This window comes from Hemiscyllium ocellatum, chromosome 17 (genome assembly GCF_020745735.1).
Source record: "Hemiscyllium ocellatum isolate sHemOce1 chromosome 17, sHemOce1.pat.X.cur, whole genome shotgun sequence".
Classification (NCBI taxonomy): domain Eukaryota; kingdom Metazoa; phylum Chordata; class Chondrichthyes; order Orectolobiformes; family Hemiscylliidae; genus Hemiscyllium; species Hemiscyllium ocellatum.
The window spans coordinates 29165488-29189280 of NC_083417.1; the positions used below are offsets into that span (position 1 = coordinate 29165488).

The 23793-nt window shown below is 39.2% G+C and overlaps 1 protein-coding gene across 1 annotated transcript; it reads left to right on the forward strand.

The window, feature by feature from the left end:
• The first annotated feature begins 611 nt into the window (after window positions 1-611).
• On the forward strand, window positions 612-18801 carry aprt (adenine phosphoribosyltransferase). Its single transcript, XM_060837638.1, has 5 exons — window positions 612-822; window positions 13432-13535; window positions 16646-16779; window positions 16891-16969; window positions 17382-18801. Exons 1-5 carry the CDS (start codon window positions 725-727, stop codon window positions 17519-17521), a joined length of 555 nt encoding a protein of 184 aa, XP_060693621.1. The 5' UTR covers window positions 612-724; the 3' UTR covers window positions 17522-18801.
• The last annotated feature ends 4992 nt before the right edge of the window (window positions 18802-23793 follow it).

The window sequence follows — 23793 nt, forward strand, 5'->3', positions numbered from 1 at the left end:
CGTAATAACCTTTAAACTTTCTTCCTCTTTGACCTTGCATTTTGTTCCGATGGCTGTTCCCGCCGTAAAACATATAATCTTTCTTCTATTTAAAGGGGTCACATTAAAATCAAAATTCCCCACAGACGCTGCCAGACCTGCTGAAGTTTGTCCACTCTTTCTGTGCTTATTTAGTACAGTTATTAAATAAACACAACTTTTAAAGAAACTTTTTAAAAAAAGAAACCGAAATAAACACGTTTAAGCAATAAATCTCTGGTTGCATAATTTTTTTACTTGCACTATTGGTATTGTATGTAATTTGACATACTTACTTTCTGCTCGTAATTTACTTTGAAATCTCTCCTTTGCTTCAAACTATGCTTTTACATTTTCTTGCGTCCTTCGCTTACTTCTATTTCAGAAGCTTTTATGATATGAGAAGAGTGGACTGTTGGGGGTTGGTGATCTGTCAGCTCCCCCACCCCGGGCTGGACAGTGACAATGAGAGTAAACTGTTACAATGTGCGGCTGAGCCAGGAGCGCGCCTTCACCTTTAAGAGGCTGGGAATAAAGGGGCAGCCTCTGCGGATTCTCCGCCTCCCCCGCTGGCTGGGATTACTGAGAGCAGCTTCAAATTGCGAAACGCCTGTTGGTTCCGCCCTCTGTATTGAGTAAGTGCCGTTCCGAAAGGGTAGTGTTGACCCAGCAGCAGCAGCAGCGTGTATTCCGAGGTGCCGTGAAAATGTGTTCCAAGTCGGAATCACTGGAACAGAAGCTGCAGCTGATCTACAGCACCATCAAATCTTACCCCGACTTCCCCATCCAAGGCATCATTTTTCGGTGAGTTTTCCCTTCCCTCTCCAGGTCCCCTTCTAACGCAAATTACTGTACTGCAAAATAAGTACCCCTCTTCTTAGTCTTTGGACCTTTCGGCATTGGCACAGTGATCACTTAGTTAAGCAGCAGTGGGAGGAGTTGTTGGCTTCATGTGAGTGAAGTCCCAGGACTGTGAAAATAGAATGATATTTAATGTACGTTTGTTTTCAACAAGCTATTGCCCAACCTTAAATCTTATCCCTCAAGTACTTGTCAGTCCTTATAAAGGAAACATTGCCTTTAAAGAGTGCTTTTTATGCTGTGGGTGATTTGTTAGGCAAAACTTAGAGTGGATGTGGAATTTCCTAACCCTGTCTTTGTGAAAATAATGAACTATAGGATGGAGTGATCAGAATAAAATGATAGATTTCATTCCATTCTCTCTGAAAAATGCAAGTTGACACAAGCTAAATATGCTGCAGGTCCAGTTCCACTGAAGGTTTGTCTAAATGTAAAATAAGGAAGTTCAAATAAGAGTTACAATTATGAAAGTCTCTAATTAATCTCAGTTTGATACTATGGTGTGGAGATAATTCCTTAGTGACCAAACCAAAATAAGGGTATAAAGTAAGTTCCTAATTAATTCAAGTGTGCCTTATTTGTCCAATGATAAATAGAATGTAATAGAAATACATAGTGAGTGTGTGGTATGGAGAGAAACCAGAGTTCATGTTTCAAGTTGGTTACTCATTGTCAAACTTGAATGCAGTGGTCAAATTCTTCACTCATGAAACACAGCTTGTTATTTCTCTGCCAGCTTGTTTGAGGAGCAATCCAGTCAGTCCCATTCCTCAGTTCAAAGACTTATCCAGTGCCCTTTTTTGAGGAAAGTTACTGTATTGAATGTGTAGCTATTGTCCTAGCAATGCTGTCCATACTAACCAGTCAATAATAAAAAAAACACTTTTACTACTCGATTGCTTTTCTTGCTCTTGTAGGGGAAGGTGCCGGGAGTGGAGGTTGGGTTGGTGGGGGGTGTGGATCTGACGAGGGTGTCGCGGAGGGAGTGGTCTTTCCGGAACGCTGATAGAGGTGGGGAGGGAAATATATCCTTGGTGGTGGGGTCCGTTTGGAGGGGGCGGAAATGACAAAGGATGATACGATGTATCTGGGGTGGTAGGTGAGGACCAGTGGGGATCTGTCCTGGTGGCAATTGGAGGGTTGGGGTTGAACGGTGGAGGAGATGCGGTGGAGAGCATAATCAACCACGTCTGAGGGAAATTGCGGTCTCAGATGTGGTTGATGCTCTTCCTTGAACCCCGCCCCTCCCTCCGTGACTCCCTCGTCAGATCCACACCCCCTGCCAACCTAACCTTCACTCCCAGCAACTTCCCCTGCAACTGCAAGAAATGCAAAACTTGTGCCCACACCTCCCCCCCCTCACATCCCTCCAAGGCCCCAAGGGATCTTCCTATGTCCATCAGAAATTCACCTGCACCTCCACGCACATCATTTACTGCATCTGCTGCACCTGATGTGGCCTCCTATGCATTGAGGAGACAGGCCGCCTACTTGAGGAACGTTTCAGAGAACGCCTCTGGGACACCAGCACCAACCAACCCAACCGCCCCGTGGCTGAACACTTTAACACCCCCTCCCACTCTGCCAAGGACATGAAGGTCCTTGGCCTCCTCCATCGCCAGACCATGGCAACACGACGCCTGGAGGAAGAGGGACTCATTTTCTGCCTAGGAACCCTCCAACCACAAGGGATGAATGTAGATTTCTCCAGCTTCCTCATTTCCCCTCCCCCCACCTTTTCTCAGTCCCAATCCTCAGACTCAGCACCGCCTTCTTGACCTGCAATCTTCTTCCCGACCTCTCCGCCCCCACCCCTCTCCGGCCTATCACCCTCACCTTAACCTCCTTCCACCTATCTCATTCCCGATGCCCCTCCCCCAAGTCCCTCCTCCCTACCTTTTATCTTAGTCTGCTTGGCACACCCTCCTCATTCCTGAAGAAGGGCTTGTGCCTGAAACGTTGATTCTCCTGCTCCTTTGATGCAGCCTGATCTGCTGCGCTTTTCCAGCAACACATTTTTAAGGTCTGATCTCCAGCATCTGCAGTCCTCACTTTCTCCTGCCTACAGTTATTGACAGTTCTGCTATAAACAGTTTGGTCATTTGCTGTATCATAAACCTGTGATTTTTAAATACTGCTGTCAAATCTCCACTTGTTCTTTGTCATAGCAGAACAGACCAATTTCAGCTTCTCCAATCTACTAATATGGGTTTTTATTTCAATATCTTTTTATAATCTGTGTATGCAACATGGACTGCACTATCCACGCTTGTCCTCTGTTAGCTTATTGAAGATAAACTCAATCAAAGTTAGAAATCACACAACACCAGCTTATAGAACAACAGGTTTATTTGGAAGCACTAGCTTTTGGAGCACTGCTCCTTAATCAGGTGATTGAACACTTTCCAGATGCGCTTTAAAATAGAGTTCATCCCATAAGAGAATTCTCTCTCCTTGGAACAGAGATTCTCACCTTCACAATCACCTGATGAAGGAGCAGCACTCTGAAAGCTAGTGCTTCCAAATAAACCTGTTGGACTATAATCTGGTGTTATGCGATTTCTAACTTTGTACACCCCAGTCAAACATTGGCGTCTCCAAATCAAAACTCAATCAAATTAGTTAATTTGTATCAATTACTTGCTGATTTTTCCTTTTTTTTTTAGTTTTAAGAATTCTGCAACCAATTGCATTTACTGACCTGCAGTTTGCAATCAGCAGCAAACTGACAATGGCGGCAACACTGACTGTAGATTAATCTTTGAGTTTATCTATTGCAAAGTTAAGGTGAGAATCACTATTCCAAGAAGAGAGAATTCTCTCCGGGCATAAAACTCTGTATTTTAAAGTGCATCTGGAAAGCATTCAAACAAAAATAGAAATTGCTAGAGAAACTGGCAGCATCTGTGGAAAGAAAGCAGAGTCAAAATGTTGGGTCTAGGACTCTTCTTCAATTCTAAAAGGGTAGATCTGATGAGTTTCTCCAGCAACTTCTGTTTGTCTTTTTTTTCAGATTTCAAGCATCTGTAGTTCTTGGTTTTTTTGGAAAGTGTTGAAAATGTTTTGCAAAATTTATAATGGGGTAGATTAATACAACACTCTTATCAACTGTGTCATGTGATTTACAGTACCTCCTTGATGACTGCTTCCTGCTATGCGCTCAGGAAACAACCATCACTGTTGGAAGAATTGTAAAATGTAAACAAAATTTATTTCTTTGGACATGTGAACACACAAATAATTGACTGACCAGCCTTTGAGTCCTGCTTCACACAGTGATGTGGCAAGTTGAGAACATTAGCAATGACGTAACCAACCAGGAAATGCTGCCAACTGTAGAAAATTTCTCTGTTTAGGAGCTTGAGCAGCTGCTGGGATGACTTTGGGGCATACCCTCAAAGCTGAGAGTTACGTGCTTAGCTTGCTAAGAGAAGTGGTCCACTACAAGCTAGATGGAAGGGGACTGAGTGATGCCAGGCAGTTCAAGGGAGCTAGGTAGCAAGTGTAGGAGTCCCAGGGGATCCTAGTCGCAAATAGTTTTGAATACTGTGGAGATTTAGTTCCTCAGGCCTACAGTCAGAGTCCTGTCCACGGAGAGATGTTGAGCCTGGTCACTAAATATATTCCAGGCTGAGATAGATTTTTAATCAATAAGGAATCAAGGGTTGAGGAAAAGTCAGGAAAGATACATTGATTATCAGATCAGTCATCTTATTGATTGGCAGAGCAGATTTGATGGGCTAAATGACCTACTTCTGCTCTCTGTCTTAAAGTTTTATTGCACCACAAACAGCTCAACTAAAGGGGAGGAAAGGAAGAGCAATAGTGATAGGGATTCATTAGTTAAACAGACTTAAGTATTTCTGCAGCTGAAAATGTGACTCCAGGAGGGAGTGTTGCCAGGATCAAGGATATGACCAGCCAGCTGCAGGATATTCTTCAGAGGAAAGGTGAACAACTGATGATTGTAGTCTATGTTGGTAGCAACGGTTGAAAGAGGGAATATGGTCCTGCAATCAGAATTTAGGGAGTTACCTCAAAATTAACTAGAGGGCCACAAATGTTTGGATTATACTCAGTGCCGTGTGCAAGCGAGTGCAGAAATAGGAGGATAAAACAAATGGAAAGATGGTGCAGGAAGGAGGGCTTTGGATTCCTCAGACACTGAGAATGTTGGACCTGTACAATCCAGATAGGTGGAGAGAGCCGCGATGATGAGTTCCCTGTGGTGTTTTGCTTTGGGAGGGCTTCAAACTAACCTGGCAAGAGGTATGGGAACCAGGAGGGAATGTCAGAAGAATATTCAGATGCACAAAATGCTGGGAAAAATAGATAACACTAGAGTAGAAAATAGTAAGGTAATGCATGAAGTCAGAGTAAGGAAAAATAATTAAATCTGAATCAGGATTATATTGTATGTGTGAATGCATGGAGTAAATAAGATTCACGATTTGCAGGTACAGGCTGTCTCTCAGAATTCTAATGCAATGCATTAAAAGAATGGGCACAAGGATTTTGTGTTAAATATTTCTAGGTAAAAGGTATTCAGAAAAGTAAAAATAATGAGTGGCAGTACTGGTTAAGGAGTAAATTGTAGCCGGGGTAAGGTCGCCTGAAGAGGGGTCAAAGACAGAATCAATTTGATGAGAACTGAGAAACAAAAAAGGTGCAATTGTTGCTCAGTATAGTTTATAGACCACCAACCAATGGGAAGGATACAGAGGAAAGACATTGCAAGGAGATTTGAGCTACAAGGATAGCATAAAGAAAGACTTAATTGTCATAGTGTTGGATTGTTGCATAATGGGCAGAGATGGACAAGTGTTCCTAGATTGTGTATAGAAGAATCCTTTTACAGTCCAGTCCAATACAGGGACTGCTCTGAGAATTTTGGAAGAGAGATGGGCCAAATAAATAGCATTGTGGGGGAACACTTGGGAGACAGTAATCATGAGGTTTATGATCTTGATAGAAAAAAACAGTGGATGTTCCAGAGTAATACTGGAGGTTGGCCAACTTAAATGGGGCAAGGCCAGAGTTGGGCCAGATAGACTGGAGCCAAAGGCTAAAGGAAAATCTTGAGCTGAGAAATGGGCTTCCTTCAAAAGAAAAATAAACAGACACTGTCAGGGTATATTCCCTCAAAAGGCAAAGGTTGAGCAAACATCCAGAGCTCCCTGGATGGAAAAATAAATAGAAATTAAGAGAAAGAAGAAAAGTTCTGCTGAATATTTGTCCTTGTTAGAACCAAAAGCTTCAGAGGAGTTGAAAAATACATAAGAAAAGCAAAGAAGGCATATGAAAAAATACTGGCAACTAACATAATGAGGAATCCCAAAGTCTTCGGCAGGTTTAAACAAAGTGTAAAGGAAAGGTAGAGCTGAATATGGATCAACATAAGTATTTGACTGACAGGACAAGTGTAGAGAGCAATTAGTAGATGTTACGACACAGGGTAAACTTTCCTGCTTAATTTAAAACCAGCAACAGAAGGTTTATCCCATGCAGTAATCTGTAAAGATTCGAGTGGTCAAGAACTATGTAAAATTAAAATTTAAACTTTTTTATTTCTTAAAATATAACAGAATAATTAACTCACCACTATTTACAATTTCTTTCTCTAACCTATTTCTGACCTGCCGTTCTATAATGCTAGTCCGATAAAATATCCAATTAAGATTTACAAAATAACACTTGTCTCAAAACCAGGCGTTGTAGGTTCTTGTCTTTGGATCTTCCTATGTCGTCTTTTCTTCTTGTTAGGAATTTCTGCGTTACAGGTTACTGATCGAAAAGGGACTTTTACGAGATTGTTTCAAGCAGTAAGTTACGAGCTAGGACTTGGAAGTTCTCCTCTCAACTGTTCAATTTACACTACCCCCACCTAACCCCAGCCTTGTACCCCAGAGGATTGGATTGTGTATTGGCTTTTAATATTGTCAATATACTCGATTCAAACTTGATTGGAAATTGTTTTTCTTTTTCGGGGTATAACTGGCTCAATTCGAATTTGTTTTTGTATCCAGGCAACCTGTTAATCAAGTTTTTCGGTGCAGTGTTACATACATTATTGCCTTATTGAGAACATTTGGTGCTGTGTCTGGTAGTTCTGCTGCTTTTAACTCTTAAGTACACCCACATCTTCATAAAACAGCACACGGTATCCAAGGCTTTATCAATTGGTGCATAGTGACAAGAGCAAGGAGGTTAAGCTGAACTTGAATGATGTCATTAATTAGGTCTCAACTAGAGAATTATGTACAGTTCTGGACACCACACGTTTTAGGAAGGATGTGAAAGCATTGGGGAGAGTTTAGAAGACGTTTACAAGAGTGTTTCCAGAAATGTGAAACTTAAGTTATTTGGAAAGATTGAGGCTGGAGATGGATAGGGAGAAATTGTTTCTGCTTGTGAGAGGACATAAACTTTGAGTGATTTGCAAACGAAGTAAAAATTATGTAAGAATAACATTTTTTATCTGAGTGGCCTGAGTTTGGAATGCATGCCTGAAGGTACATTGATCATAGAACGTTACAGTGTAGTACAAGCCCTTTGGCCCTCGATGTTGCGCCAACTTTTGAAATTAATCTAATGCCCATCTAACCTGCACCATTCCATTATTATCCATATGTATGTCCAATGCCCATTTAAATGCCCTTAATATCAGCGTGTCCAGTACTGTTGCATGCCCCGCTACTCTGAGTAAAGAAACTACCTCTGATATCTGTCCTAAATCTATCACTCCTCCTCCATTTAAATCCATGTCCCCTCGTGTTAGCCCTCACCATGTGAGGAAAAAGGTTCTCTCTGACCACCCTATGTAACCCTCTGATTATCTTATACATCTCAATTAAGTCATCTCTCAACTTTCTTCTCTCCAACAAAAACAGCCTCACTTTCCTCATAAGACCTTCCGTCCATACCAGGCAACATCCTAGTAAATTTCCTCTGAACCTTTCCAAATCTTCCACTTCCTTCCTATTAATGCCTTGACTAGAACGGAATGCAATACATCAGGTGTGGCCTTACCAGTGTCTTGTACAACTGAAGTATGACCTCGTGACTCCAAAACTCAATCCCCTACCAATAACCGGCAACACACTATATGCCTTCTTAAGTTTAGAAATGTGTTTAGAGGTATGTTCACTTGAGGCATTCAAGAGGAAATTAGATTATTATCTGAATATAATTAATATTGCAGTGAAAAGGCATGTGATTTATATTAAGGTAATATACTCAGAGTGACTATTTGCTACCACTCAGTAGGAATCCCCAGTGGACAGCTATTTATGCAGGAATCCTTCCACTTTCCACTGGGGACCTGGGGTGGGTTGTATATAACAGTCCCTTGACAACTACAGATGTGGTGGCTCTCGGATACTCAGCCCATTTGTTTATTTTGCAGTGCTGTGGCATCCATGGACCTTGAATATTTTGGTTGCGGGCGATTGCAACTCTATTTTAGTTACTTGAATAATCTTTTTGTTTTTGGTTGTAGTTCAGCCCCATGCTCCTGATCTTTGAGCACCTAGTGAGAAGGGGTGTAGGCAGTTTGGGAGATCTCCTCATGGGTCTGCTCCATGGGCCTGGCAAGGCTGGCTATAAAGAGGCCCGTGCAGAAGGCTGTGGAGGAGATCTTTGTTCTTCCGCAGCTATATTTGTGCCTGGGTGTCCTTGGAGAGAGAGGTGGGCACTCTGCAGGGGATATATTGCTTTATTGTCCCCTCTAATTCCATTTAATTTAGTCCCTTCCCTTTCTCTCCCCCTCCTCACTTTTGTTGGTTGCATCGCCCTTAACGGGTTTTGCTTGTAAATATTTAATTGGCTACATGGTTGATTACTGGTTGTAATTAACATTTTCTTTTTAAAAAAAAGCAGAGTCCCAGCAGACACAATTGACCAAATGGCCTCCTTATGCACTACAATAAGTACCGTATCTGACACAATAAGCCCAATCTGTTAGTAGTTGTGTGTGTATATAACCTGTATCCATGATAATTTGATTTTCCTAATTTATCTGGTTGAAGTAATCTGTCAATAAAAGTACAGTCTAACACCTTCATTCTTTTAAACATTGCAGTGATTGTCCCAGAATTTAAATACAAATGAACTCAGTTTTTTATGCCTATCTGAATAATTAATCACTTTTAGACTAGATATCAGTCTTGCATCTCTGAACCTCTTCCAAAGTTAGTCACTTGTCAGGCAAGGAATTATTTCTATGTACTAAAACAAGGCATAGTTAATCTAGTTAATTACAGCTACAAACACTGAGAAAAGCTTGTTTGGACTTAGAGAATAAGTAGGAGGCATTGAGTATAGCATGTAGAATACTTTTCACTGTGTACCTTGGCACATGTGACAAGAGTAATTAAAGTTATAGCATGTAGTTCAAAGGATATCCCATTTGCTCGAATGAATGACTTCAGATCAAATGGTTAAGTGTAGGAGAGTCTGTATCTGTAATGCCATTGTCATAACTATAATTACATAATATATAATTTGCCGATCTTTCTTTTTAAAGGCATTGAAAAAAATGGCTGCAGGGTGTCACATCACTGTCCGTTGTGGATTCACTTCAGCTGATGTGCTGTCTCAGCATCCTCCACAAAGGAAAATGTTTAGAATTTTTGATTAACCCTTGGACAACACAATGGGTCTTTCTAAAACTAAATAGGAGACTGGAAGAACCCCACAGATAATTTCAGCCAAACTAACTTCCCATGAAAGGGCTCTAAGACTTCATCAGAGAGTGCTCTCCACCAAAAAGCTTGAGGAAAATGGCTTTCAGGAATTTGAAAGAGTTTTGTTGAAAGAGTTCAGGAAATCAGCAAGTGCCGGATATTTATTTATTTATTTATTCATTCATTCTCTCTCTCTCTCTCTCTCTCTCTCTCCCTCACATATGTATCTCCTAAAGTACCTATTTTACCCCCATATCAGTATTTTAGCTACTAACGATCATTTGATTGCTTAGTAATTTTGAGCAATGTAATTTTTCATCTTTTATTTAAAACAATAATTTTTCTCATTTTTAAAATCAGAACACTTAAAAAAAAACCTAACAATGGTGCTGAATGAGCTTTATAAGTTTGCAGTTCACAGACCACTCTGCTGACATGTACTGTGTGGTTGTGATGCCATTTAATTTATTAGAACATGGGCAGTGAAGGACAGAATCTAAATCCTAGTCTTTATGTACTGAAGCCTTTATATACAGAAACAAACAATGCGTATCATGCATCTATATCAACAATTCGTCTTTCCGTTAGCTTCAATCTCTGCACAGGTGAATCCACAATTAATGCCTACTGCCTCAATGAACATCCCTATGATGTAGAATTTACACTCCTGATACTTCACAGCTGGTGAATACTTTATGAATTAGAGTTATGTTTTAAATAAAACTCCCTATCATTGGGCACATTAGAAATCCACTCAATATTGTAAATGCAAAGCTTTAAGCATTTGGTTTTGGAATTTGTAGTCTAAAGTTGACAGGTGTTTTGTTCAGAAAAGACTGCAGCAATAAATTTAGCTCATTGCTGTAAATCTAATGAAAATTCAACAAAAGTGAAATAATGTAGTCATAAATATGCTGAAGTACTTTGTGCTTCTGCCTTCCATTTTCTTCACTCTGTCTCTTACTTTTAATAGATTGAATTTGTTATAAAGCACCTTTATCCTTACAAATGAGCTGCACATTTTGTTTTTCTGATTTCTGTTTCTCTACCACTTGGAGAAGCAAACGATTGACCTTCCTCAAAATCCAAACAGCACAATTATGCAAGGCTCCCTATGATCCAAGTACAGTATCTGAATCTAATAGTATTTCCAATGATAATGCTGTTAGGTTTAATGACCGGTTGAAGACCACCAGCATTTACAGGTGTTGTTAAAATTCAGATGCTAATAATAGAGCCTGTCTGTCTCTACCTCATCCATCTTTTTTTATTAAAAACATGATTAGTTAATGGCAGAACTGACTCAAGTCTAAATAGTTTAGTGTTTAAAAAGCTAAGCAGGAATATCAATGATAATATTCTGAAGCAATTTAAACAGCACTACCTGGACCAGCTGACAGTTTGAAATTATTGCTCTCCATTTCTGTCAAGTTGTAGATTTATTAAATACTCTGGCGCCTTCAACATCACATGAATGGTTTGCCACCACAGGAACTATTAATCCATTTGGCTCAATGCACCAAAACAGAACAGAAAATTGAAACAGTGTAAATGAAATCATTGAAAATACTTAACGTTTAAATAGCAGTTATCTGCATACTGTTATTTCTCGAACAAAGTAACATGATGGACTTGATCTACAGGTTTTTTTTGCCAATAAATGTTGATCTCACTTGAACTGATGGAAAAGGAGCATCAAGATTTCTATTGCATCCATCCTACTAACTCTTTCAGAGTGGCACTGATTGAAAAGCAAGTTACTCAGAGGAAATAGGTGAAGTGGGATGAGGTGAAGGGGAAGATGCAGTTGAAGAGGAAATATCAGATTGCCTGAAATAAAATCATTTTGAGTTCAACTGAGCAGTTACCACGTGAGAAGGGTAGGTAAAATTGCTTTATCACTGAACCACGAGATAGTTACACAGCGTGGAAACTCATCCACGCCAACCAGATTTTCCAAACTAAACTAACCCCATTTGGCCATGTCCCTCTAAACCTTTCCTGTTAATGTACCTGTTCAAAATTCTTTTAAATATTGTAACTGTACCCACTACTACAGCCTCTGGTAGTTCATTCCATATACAAACCACCTTCTGTGTGGGAAAAAATTGCCCCGAGGTCACTTTTTTGAATTTTTCCCCTCTCTCTCCTTAAACCTATGCCCTCTAGTTTTGAACTCCCCTGCCCTGGGGAAAAGACCTTGACTATTTACCTGATCTATGCCTCTCATGATTTCATAAACCTCTATAAGGTCACCCCATCCCCCCACCCCCACAACTTCCTATGCTCCAGGGGAAAAATGTCCTAGCCTATCCAGCTTCTCCACATAACTCAAACTCACCAGTCCCAATAACATCCTTGTGAATCTTTTCTGCACCCTTTCCAATTTAATAACATCATTCCTGTGGCAGGGTGGTGAGAACTGTATGAAATGTTTAGGCTTAGATTGAGATTTTATTGTCTTGGGTACTCATGCAGAAGTATGGTGAAAAGTGTATAATGTTGCCACACATGGTGCCATCTTAGTACAAAGCAACCTAGATTCAAAGTTTATAAAAATGAAGCATTACCTTCATAGAATTTGTAGAAAAATAAAGAAATAAGGTAATAGTTAATATTTAAGTCCTTAATATAAACTAGAAAAATTAAAGGAATAAAGTTAAAAGTTCAACAGTCTTTGACTCCTCTACATAACTCGCTTTCCAGGAGACATCAGCAGCTTATTCTCTCTGCTGCAGCTACAGATATGTTACAGCATGGTAAAAGGCCTTTTGGTCAATCATAGCTATTTGGGCTGTTTGACACTTTTAAATCCATTCTACATCCTTTTTATATACTTCAAATATTTACCCATTTACCCTTTTACTACCATTAATCTTACATTTATCAGTAAGCCTCCTATGCAGTGTTGATCAGAACATTTTAGAGGGAATTTTTTATTTCTATTTATTCAATCATGGGATGAGGGTGTTGCTGGCTAGGCTAGCATTTATTGCCCATCCCTAATTGCTCAAAGGGCAGTCAAGAGTAACCACATGGAGTGACATGTGGGCCAGACCAGGTAAGGACAGCAGTTTCCTTCCCTGAAGGACATTAGTGAACCAGATGAGATTTTCTAACAATCAACAGTGGACTCACGGTCATTAGTCTCATGCAGAGAGACTTTTGTTGAATTCAAATTTTACCATCTGCAGTGATGGGATTCGAACCTGGGCCCCGAGAACATGACCTGGGTCTCTGGATTAACAGTCCAGCGATTAATGCCACTAGATCATCACCACCTCAATAATTATAGAAGTGTATTCAGTTGCACAGAATCTGTGGAAAGAACAAGATGGTTAGGATTACTAGTCTTTTCTGCGAGACAGACATTCACCTTGTCTGAAAAATGATCCACATCTGGAATGTTAACTCACCTGCTCTCTCCACTAGGAAATAAATATTGTTTTTAAAAAGTACCCATTTAATCCCTTAGAATTCTATCAGTTAGCTGTTTAAACATTAACAAATGTTACTAAAATTAAAATATTGATACCTCTCTTTCAACTTTGTACTTTCAATTTTGTACTTTCAAATATATTTACTAAAGAAGAAAAAAGGCAATGGGTGAATCTTCAGGAATAACTGTAGTAATGCCTTGCATAATATACTCAGACATTACTGGTAACTTTCTGAAAAAGTCACTTTTTTTTTCTGAAGCAATTTTTCTAATCTGATTTAAATGTAAACAGCAGTATGCCAATGGTAAGACCGACACATATCATTTAACCATTCTGCTATTTTATATTCCTACTCTCCATAGATGTTGATGTCCACAGATGTAGCATTTGCTGTATTGCTCTTTACTTAGAATATCTGTATTTTTCAGAGACATCTTTCCTCTTTTTCAAGACCCCAAAGCCTTCAGTGCAGTTATTGACCTATTTGAAGATCATTTAAGAAAGAAGTTCCCTAAGATTGATTTATTTGTTGGTAAGTTCCTTCTATTAAAAGGAATCTTAATCATTAATTTAGAACTATTACACGACTATGGCTTGGGAAGAGCATTCAACACAAAAATGGTTGTCTTATCACAATGGTTCCATGTCACAGAGTCTAGAGATATACAGCATGGAAACAGACCCTTTGGTCCAACTCGTCCATACCAACCAGATACCCTAACCTAATCTAGTCTTATTTGCCAGTACTTGGCCCATATCCCTTTAAACCCTTCCTATTCATACACCCATCCAGATGCCTTTTTAAATGTTGTAATTGTACTAGTCTCCACCATTTCCTCTGGCAGCTTGTTCCATGCAAGCATCTCCCGCTGTGTGAAAAAATTGCCCCTTAGGTACCTTTTTATAAATTTTTTCTCTCTCATCCTAAACCTATGCCCTCTCTAATTCTGGACTTCCCCACCCCAGGGAAAAGACCTTGTCTACTTACCATGTTGACTATCCCTAATCAGTCCTTGCCTTTCCAAATACATGTAAATTCTGTCCCTCAGGGTTCCCTCCAACAACTTGCCCAACACCGATGTCAGGCTCACTGGTCTATAGTTCCCTGGCTTTTCCTTACCACCTTTCTTAAATAGTGGCCCAATGTTAGCCAATGTCCAGTCTTGCAGCACCTCACTTGTGACTATCAGTGATACAAAATCTCAGCAAGGGGCTCAGCAATCACTTCCCTAGCTTCCCACAGAGTTCTCGGGTACACCTGATCATGTTCAAGGGATTTATCCACCTTTCATGCATTTTAAGACATCAGCACCACTTCCACTGTAAGAAGGACACTTTTCAAGATATCACTATCTATTTCCCCACATTCTATATTTTCCATGTCCTTCTCCACATTAAACACTGATGCAAAATACTAGTTTAGTGACTCCCCAATCTCCTGCGGTTCCATACAAAGGCTGCCTTGCTGAGGAGCCCAATTCTCTCCCTAGTTACCCTTTTGTCCTTAATGTGTTTATAGAATCCCTTTGGATTCTTCTTCACCCTATTTGCCAAATCTATTTAATGTCCCCTTTTTGCCCTCCTGATGTTCCTCTTAAGTATACTCCTCCTGCCTTTATACTCTTCTAAGGAGTCACTCGATCTCTGCTGTCTAAACCTGACATATTCTTCCTCCTTTATCTTAACCAAAACCTCAATTTCTCTAGAAATCCAGCATTCCCAAACCTGCTAGCCTTGCCTTTTCAGCCTAACAAGAGTCCAGAGACAACATTTTCCTGTTATCTCATTTTTGAAGGCTTCCCATTTTCTAGCTGTCCCTTTACCTGCAAACATCTGCCCCCTCAGTCAGCTTTTGAAAGTTCCTGCCTAATACTGTCAACATTGGCCTTCCTCCAATTTAGAACTTCAACCTTCAGACCTGGTCTATCTATTTCCATCACTAGATAAAAACGTATAGAATTATGGTCGCTGGCTCCAAAGTTCTCCCCCACTGACATCTCAGTCACCCGTCCTGCCTTTATTTCCTAAGAGCAGGTGAAGTTTTGCACCTTCTCTAGTAGATACGTCCACAAACTGAATCAAAAAGTTTTCGTGTACACACTTAACAACTTCCTCTCCATCTAAACTACAGCAGTGTTTACCTTACTGCTTTTCTCCCTTTCTATACCTGTCATCCATCATATCCCCTAGCTCCTGTAAATTCCTTATTGCCTTTAACTGACGCTCCAACCGAACCATGCAATCCAATAGGATTCGCAATCAAAGACACTTCTGGCAGACATAATCATCAGTGACATAGAAACTTTCCCTAAACTCTTATCTGACAGGAAGAGCATATCACCCGACGAGCATATCACCCGACGAAAGGCCATCTTTGCTCCTCCACAATCTACACACCCAGAAAATAGCACTGTCTTATTGCTCTTTTTTTTAAAAAAAACACTGCTTCAGGGCAACTTAACATCTATGATTTATATTTTTAAAATTTAATCAAGAGACAGACCTCAAAACGTAATCAAGAAAGAATCCACTGTACTCACTATTGTAGATTTACAGCAAGGTTACACTTAAAACCGTGCACTTATCTGTTCCTGTGCTGTGAGCCCTCTCAAACAGTTTCCTCCAGGATCAGCTGTGAATTTTGCTGTTTGTTCTTTTTTCCTAGATGCACTCCTATGTCCAGAGATACTAGATTTCTTTCTCTGACCATGTGGTCACAACCTCTGTTTGTCTCCCTCCTTTTTAACGTGTCATTGTTTTGATCTTTTTTCTCCCATAAGTTCCATAACCGTGCAGCAGCTTATAAAGCAGTAATTGCTACTCCTGGTATTTGATCAAATCACCTCCCAACACTTAATACCTCAAAAAAGGAGCAGCCCTTACAACCACTTTTCTCATCCTCCATCTTGGATTACCGAGAATCACTAACTCAGCCATTAGTAACTTTTTCGTAGGCAATGCTGAGGAAGGTTTCCTAATGACCGAGTGAATCCAGTCGATTCACCTAAGTCTTCCATCCCAAACTCTGATCTATTGAATTAAAATATTAACATTGCTAGGTTTCAATTTCTGATTGCTAACAAGTGGTCTGTTAAGGAAGTTGAGGATAGCACAATCAAATAGCTTTTCAGTGTTCATTAGTTTGTAATGTCTTCAGAAAACCTTCCTCCAGTGATTTACTTGAGCCTTGTTAACATCCATACAATTACACTCTAGCAAATTATTGCCTTCAGGAGATAGTTAAGGGATTTTTCTTTTCATGAAAGCAAAAAAAGTGAAAGGAAGTAGACAAGCTAAAGTTCCAATTTGATTAAACACGACAGTTCAAACTGGTATAAACCTGAAAAGGAAGAAATGCAATGCTTAGTATATGTTATAAAAAATCTTCAGTACAGTCTCTTGAGAGAGGTGTAGAATATGCAATAGTTGAAACTAGTTCACTACTTTTTTGCAAATTGTTTCCCACTTTTTACAAATTAATGAAGAGCTGGTATTAGTAGTGTTTGTGTATGAAACATTAAATCTTGTCCTCTCTGAGATTGCAGGAAATAGTTGTATGTTTGGTTTACAAGGAGGTAATATTACTATATGTATTTGAAATTGCTACATCCCTTGGTACAGTCATTCTTGTTTTGTTTGCAGGGTTAGATGCCCGTGGATTCCTATTTGGCCCAATTCTGGCGCAGAGGTTTGGAATTGGTTTTGTGCCAATTCGTAAGAAGGGAAAGCTGCCAGGGCCAACCTTATCTGTGAGCTATACTTTGGAATATGGAATGGTAATTCTTAGCTCATAATCCTGATTTTTGTTTTTCTAAATTAACTACGGTAGTCTTAATTAGTGTTAGAATGTCACAATTCTTCTAAAAGACTTGCTTCTTCACTTGAAGGCTGAAGTTGAGATACAATGTGATGCTGTTCAAGCAAACCAGAAAGTTGTTGTCATCGATGATCTAATTGCAACAGGAGGTATGCAATACATGACTAGCTTTGTGCATTGTATTTACACAATGATATGGACTGGGGATTTGCTGGGATGGGGCATCACAGCATTGTGTTGGATTGTTTTGCAAGGACAGTAGTGTGGTTAGAATTGTCCACCAATTCTTTGCCACAATTTGTCAGATTATTTAGACTTCAATTGCGCTGAATGCTTTTAACTCGCTTATTTTGTTCGCACGTTCTGGGCTATGATATTCTCAAAATAATGTGGGAGGACAACAGTAATGTTAACAGAGCAACTGGGATTCTGCACTTTTGTTCCCAGTTTAAAAACCATTTGAAAACCAAGGCATTAAAACATTTAGGACTAAGTACAAAATTAACTATTTATTTTGGAAAGAGCAATTAAATTAATTCTATATTTTTATCTTTGGTGCAGGTACACTGTCAGCTGCCTGTGAATTGTTGAACAAAATGGGAGCTAATATTCTTGAATGTTTGGTACTGATTGAACTGAAGGCACTGAATGGTGTTAAGAAACTGAATTGCGTGCCTTTCCACGCACTTGTGGAGTTCTAGGTTGTTGTTTCTTTTCTGAATCTGGATTACTCTGAAATATTTCATTCAGTAATGGCCAGACAGATTTACAGTTTTAAGGGCTGACTCCATTAATTCCATTTTTAATATTTTGCCATTTTATCAGTTGAATATAACCAAGATTTTCCAGTTTTTACTTCATTTGATTTGTGCGGAATTATGCCTAGTTGCCCAAATGCTTGTATTTCCATCTTATAACTCAGTTAGCATTTGTTTTTAAAAGGAAATTAAGTTAGTGTTAAAAAAACTAGGCAATTTAAAATTTAATGTTTTTAATTTTATCCAGCTAAAAACCAGATTTTAAATGCACATGAACCATAAACACTGAACAATTGGACTGTAGAAAAGAGAAGCCACTTGTAATTTGCCACTTCTAAAAAGTCAACTTGTGCTTTTACAGTTCACCTTTTTTTCCATTCCACTGTCAAACATTCATTGGTGATGGTTGCCCTCAAGTACCTGACCCACTGACAATTCTGTGGCTCCTGTAGCACAGTGGTAGTGCCCCCACCTCTTGTCCAGAGGCTTGGGTTCAAGCCTCTGGACCATAATAACATCCTTGAACAGGTTGGCTAAAAAAATGCCTATGACTATGTAAGGAAATTCAGAGCAAAGAAAACAAATGCTTAACTGACAATTAATTCACAAGCTACATCATTAAGTTGGAGATCTAGAGGTGAGAGTAATTTTTTGAATTCCCTCCTGTGGTGCAGTGGGCTTTTGTAGCCCCTCATATCTGTTTGATAGCTGAGAATTGTTTGAGATCAAAGATCTTCTTGTTCAATAGGGGAACTACTCAGCAAGGGGGTTGGTTAGCTGGATAGGTGATTTGTAGTGCAGTGATGCCAACAGCATGGGTTCAATTCTTACACTAGCTGAGGTTACCATGAAGGACTCTCCTTCTCTACTCCCCAGAGGTTGTTACCCTTCAGTTAAATCGCCAGCAGCCCTGTCAAGGTGACTTTATCTTTTTACAAATTATTGATTCATTGGGGAAACCCACAAGGTGTCTAAATGGCCTGGGCACCACAATCGTAAGCACCAGTTCAGTAGCTTGATCAAGCTGTCTATCCTGATCTGTCAGACACCAAATTGTCATGTGTGAGCTAATTCCAGTATTCCTGTTAGTGTACCTCTCACATTGAATTTGACTGCAAGTATCAACTGGAGAGTTTATTACAATTGTCATAGTTTGCATGACTTCAATTATGTTAATGTTATTGAACAAATAACATTCCAGAATAAAGAATTTTTAAAATTCATTTTGAGTGGCTTATGAAAGCACATTTTTCCAGAAAGATAGCAAATCACAAGGGCAACTGTTCATAATGGAAACCCAAGATTGAGGCACTAGCCTTGGTTAGATCACATTCTCACAGTTAAAGCTGCAGATGTTAATTGGTTGGTTTGAGGGATTAGTTTTCAACTGCAGCAATGTTAATCTACTGGGCATTGGAAATTTGGACTGGTTGCAGTTTAATATTTTTGTGTATCCCAGTGTAGCATTCTTTCCAGATCTGCAAAAGCAAATGTCAAATGTTTGTGGCTGTAAACTAGGCATAGATTTAAATTACACTTGGAAACTATTTTCTGATAATGAAAATTAATGCATAAAGTCCAGCAGTCCATTCCATTTGATATAATGCACAGCTGACTAATGATACCAGATTTCTGCTCCTGGTAAATGTGAAAGTCATCGCAGTTTGAGTTTAATTTCACTCAGTACTAGTAAGCAGCACAAGAACTATTTAGTTAGTTCCCTGAATCAGTCAGCTAACTTAAACTGCAGTTTCCAATGGTGGCAGCTTGTTGTAGGAGCTCTCGACCACTTGTTTAACATTGACTGTCAACTTGCTGAGTGCATAAGTGCAATGGTATTGTAACCACGAACACTGAACTAGTAATAGATTCACTAGTTCATCACAGCAAATCTTGGTTTAGTTTCAAAAACTGACCCATGAAACTTTAGGAATTATTCTAAGAACCATTGGTCCGTGAGCCATCCTATTTCTTAAGCTGTTGGAATGTGAGAATCAAGGACAGCAGTGGAAAAGACCATGTTGAAACATCAACCAGAAGGGCTCACCCACCTCCTGAGCAAATATTATGCCAGTTTTCAGTCAACTTAGTTCCATCCATGTTTTAAGAAACACAAGGCACTGGATATTGCAAAGGCTGTGGACCTCAAACATTCCCATAATCCTACTGAAGACTTAGCCATAACTCTAGCTTACATTCCAGTGCAGTCACTACGTGATTGACACAATAGTATGGAACATCATCTAGATATGTCCTGTACACACTAGCATAAATCCAACTCGGCCAATTAGTTATCAGTCTATTCTCCGCAACCAAAGAGATGGAATGTGTTGTCAACATTATCAAGTGACACTTACACCAAGAATAACCTGCTTACTATTATTCAGTGTAGGTTATCCCAGGTCCAGATCTCATGACACCCTTGGTCTAAATATGGACAAAGCTGAACCCGAGAAGGGATAGTGACTATAGTTGAGATCAAGGTAGCAGTTCACAGTATGCCAACAAGGATCTTTGAACTTTATTAATGATTATCCCTACATTTAAAGGTCAGATAGGAGTGTTCACTGATGATCAGTTAATACCCATATCAGTTTTGACTCCTCAGATACAAAAGCCACCTGTGCCCAAAAACAGCAAGACCTTGACAACATTCATACTTGGGCTGATAAATTGTAAGTGACCATGTATTGACCCAAAAACAGAATCTCCTCATTACCCCTTGGCAATACCATTACCAAATTCCCCATTGACATTCCAGGATTTTCAATTTTTGATAAATCAACTTAACTGGACCAGCCACATAAATAAGAACATGCTATAGGCTGAGAATTTAACAGTAAGTAAATCAGTCCCTAACTTCTCAGAGGATGTTCACCATCTTTAAGACACAAGCCTGGAATATGACTTAACATACTCCACCTGCTTAGGTGAAAACAACTCTTACAACCTCCCACCCCACACCAATGCAGTGGTAGCATTTATACCATTTCGAAGATGCACTGCAATAACCCTGAGATTCATTAGACAGCACTTTCCAAATCTGTGACTTTGACTACCAAGAAGAACACAGTCCATAGCTGCAACTTGGAATTAGATCAGTACTCCTTTGCAGTGGTTTTGTCTTCCCTCCTGAACAGCAGGAAGGGTGTATCTATACCACATGGGATTGCAGTAGTTCACCACCATCTTAAAGGACAATTCGTGATGGGCAATATATACTGTCTCAGTCAACACCCATACCCTGTGAATGAATTTTGCCATGAATTTTATTTACAATTAAATAATTAATAGTCTAAATACAAAAATTACTTAAAAAAAAACATAAAATTGATAAAATTTATTAAATGTTAAAAGTGTTCCTCCACACAAACATTCCATTTGCTTTAACATCAACCGGTGATATCTTTCATTGTGTCCAGATTTATATCCTGCTATTCATTTTGAAACACAGCATTAAGAAATGTCTGCTCCTGAACATAATTCAAGTTTTACTCCAAAATAAATCCAATGCTTTGAACTGACAGTACGGAGTTTAATTCATTTCCCTATTTCGTTTTAAAATTGCCATCAGCAACTCCAATATCAAGAATGGAATTTATAATAAACCCAAATCATGGAGAGTATGAAGATTTCTCAAAAAGAAATATAGTGTATAATTGCAGAACAAACCACCCAGAACAGTGGTTTGTATATACAGATCCATATAGTTCACAGTTTTATATTTGGCTTTTAAACTTCAGCTCTGTATAGAACTTTCAGGTCTATTTAAAAACTTATGCCTTTTTTTCTTCTTTAATCTTTTCTGCAATTTTCTTTGCAACCACATTTAACTCCATGTTCTTGTTTAGCTTCAGGTACACATTTTTGTGGATGCTCAGCCAATCTGGAACAACATTAGCTAGAATTGCAAATGTTTCTCCATATCACCTGAAATTTAAGAAAAATAAAATCACTGAATACACAAATTTCAATAGTAAGGCATTTAAATAGCTGAAGCAACGTTTTAAATTAATATCACATCAAAGTTATACAAAATAAGGTGCCTAAAGAGCCCAGTCTAATTAAAGATTTTTTACTTACAGGCCCTTTGGCCCAACAAGTCCACACCGACCCACTGAAGTGCAACCCACTCACACCCCTTCACCTAACACTACAGGCAATTTAGCATAGCCAATTCACCTGACCTGCACATCTTTGGACTGTGGGAGGAAACCAGAGGAAACCCACACATACACAGGGCAAATGTGAAAACTCCACACAGTCAGTCACCTGAGGCGGGAATTGAACCCAGGTCTCTGGTGCTGTGAGGCAGTAGTGCTAACCACCGAGCCGCCCACATGAGCAATCCTTCAGAAGATGTTAATGGTTAAGCCAGTCTCCTTGATTCAACCTGTTATGATTGAAAAAGCCACATCATTCAAGTTCAGTTGTTTTTAGACATCTCTATTAGTCTTCATGTAAATCTACTCCAGGAGTTGACTACTTGTTGTGCGAACAGTTTCCTGATCCACTACATTTACCTTTTCTAGTCCTTTATCACTACAAGATAATTGCCAGAAAAGACTGACTTATTAAGAGCTTGGAGAACAGAAGGCAGTACTGTATGTTTTCTCTGCACTGCTTCCGCATTTCAATGTCTCTTTTGATTTGGGAACCACACCTGGAAGATATGGCCTGACAGAGACACAAAACAGTTCAGTCAAACCACATCCAAATTATATTCTACTTTTCTGGCTATTCAGTTTGCTGTCTATATTATTGAACAAGATTAGGTTTCATGCTGGCTTCCAAGTCTGTTTTGGCTTCCAGCCAGGCCTACTTCAACACTACTCATGGAGAACGCAATCTGCTTTTCCCTCCAACTGAGTCAAATTTGTATCTACCCTAATTTCACTTCCTACATTCACATTTCATGAAAATCCACTTCTTCAGGTTGCTTGGCACCATCAGTGAATTTTATTTCACTGAACCAAGTTGTAAAGTTTGAATCAAAGGCATTTCTGTACATTAGAGGGTGAACTGGAAATTGAGAATCCAAGGGTAGTCTATACAGTTTGTCCTTCCTTTCCAACACAAGTAAGAATTTGCATTAACAATTTAGTGTTTACACCAAATCCCTCGTGCTTCTCATGTGGAACTCTGATCAAATACTATGAAAGGAATTTCAGACAACTTACCCATATCATGGCTAGATTATTATTAGTTTGATGGACGTTACCACTGATGATTATCATGCTAAGCTTGATCTGATCAGAAACGTCTTCAGGAGACAGGGAAGAAGCCCTGATCAACAAGGTAATGATGGTAAAGTTTTCTTAAATACTGTTAAAAGAATTAGTTATAAATTTGAACGAATGGCAAAACTACAGAATGCTTTTGGAAATGACATTCCAGATACTTCAAAATGAATTGTATTACACATGCTACAACAATATTGTAGGCTGCCTCTGTTTTATTTTACAAAAACACAAATAAGGCAAAAGCACACGTTCATTCTTCTTCTCCACACCAAGCACAAGGGAAATTAAAGGACCGAACTGTTAAGTGATTGTGACTGAAACTAAGTTGCTATGACTATCATTAGTATTCAACCAGTGGATATTAACTATGTTGTACTACAAACACATGGTGAGAAGGACATGATAGACTCATTAAGTTTAAATTTTACATCTCTACCCATCAGTCTGAGCTTACCCTCTCTAACAGACTCTGGGAAATCCCTTTCAATGCATTAGAAGCAGGAGAAAGACTGGGGCTCTATGGTTTTGGCTCCACCTTCTGCTCAGTATGAGCAGCCACAGCAGCTTCTGCAGTTTTGAGGGCCATATTAGCAAGGGCTTTCTCCATCTGAAAATGCACAATTGAGACAAGTATAACATTTAGTATAGTACATTTATAGTAATGGAAAATACAGACAAGGAAAAATTAAAGGCACTCTGACTGCACAGAGTTTTTGCAAAAACCACTGATGATCTGACTGTACAAATTGAGGTTAACAGATATAATTTAATTACTGTTATGGATATATGGCTAGTGATATTAAGAAATGCCTTTGGCCAAAGGGGATCAAGTTGTCTTTGTTCAGCAGTGATTTCAAGTTAACATGCAGGTGCAGCAAGCAGTTAGGAAGATAAATGGTTTGTTAGCCTAAGTTCCTCAGAGACTTGAATTGAGGAATAAAGATGACTTTCTGCAGTCATTTTGAGCCTTGG

Bases quoted from the DNA above. Each gene is read 5' to 3' on its own strand.
- aprt (XM_060837638.1), top strand. From the start codon at position 725: ATGTGTTCCAAGTCGGAATCACTGGAACAGAAGCTGCAGCTGATCTAC. The intron at 16,780-16,890 runs GTAATTCTTAGC...CTTCACTTGAAG, and splicing joins ATACTTTGGAATATGGAATG to GCTGAAGTTGAGATACAATG. The intron at 16,970-17,381 runs GTATGCAATACA...TCTTTGGTGCAG, and splicing joins TGATCTAATTGCAACAGGAG to GTACACTGTCAGCTGCCTGT.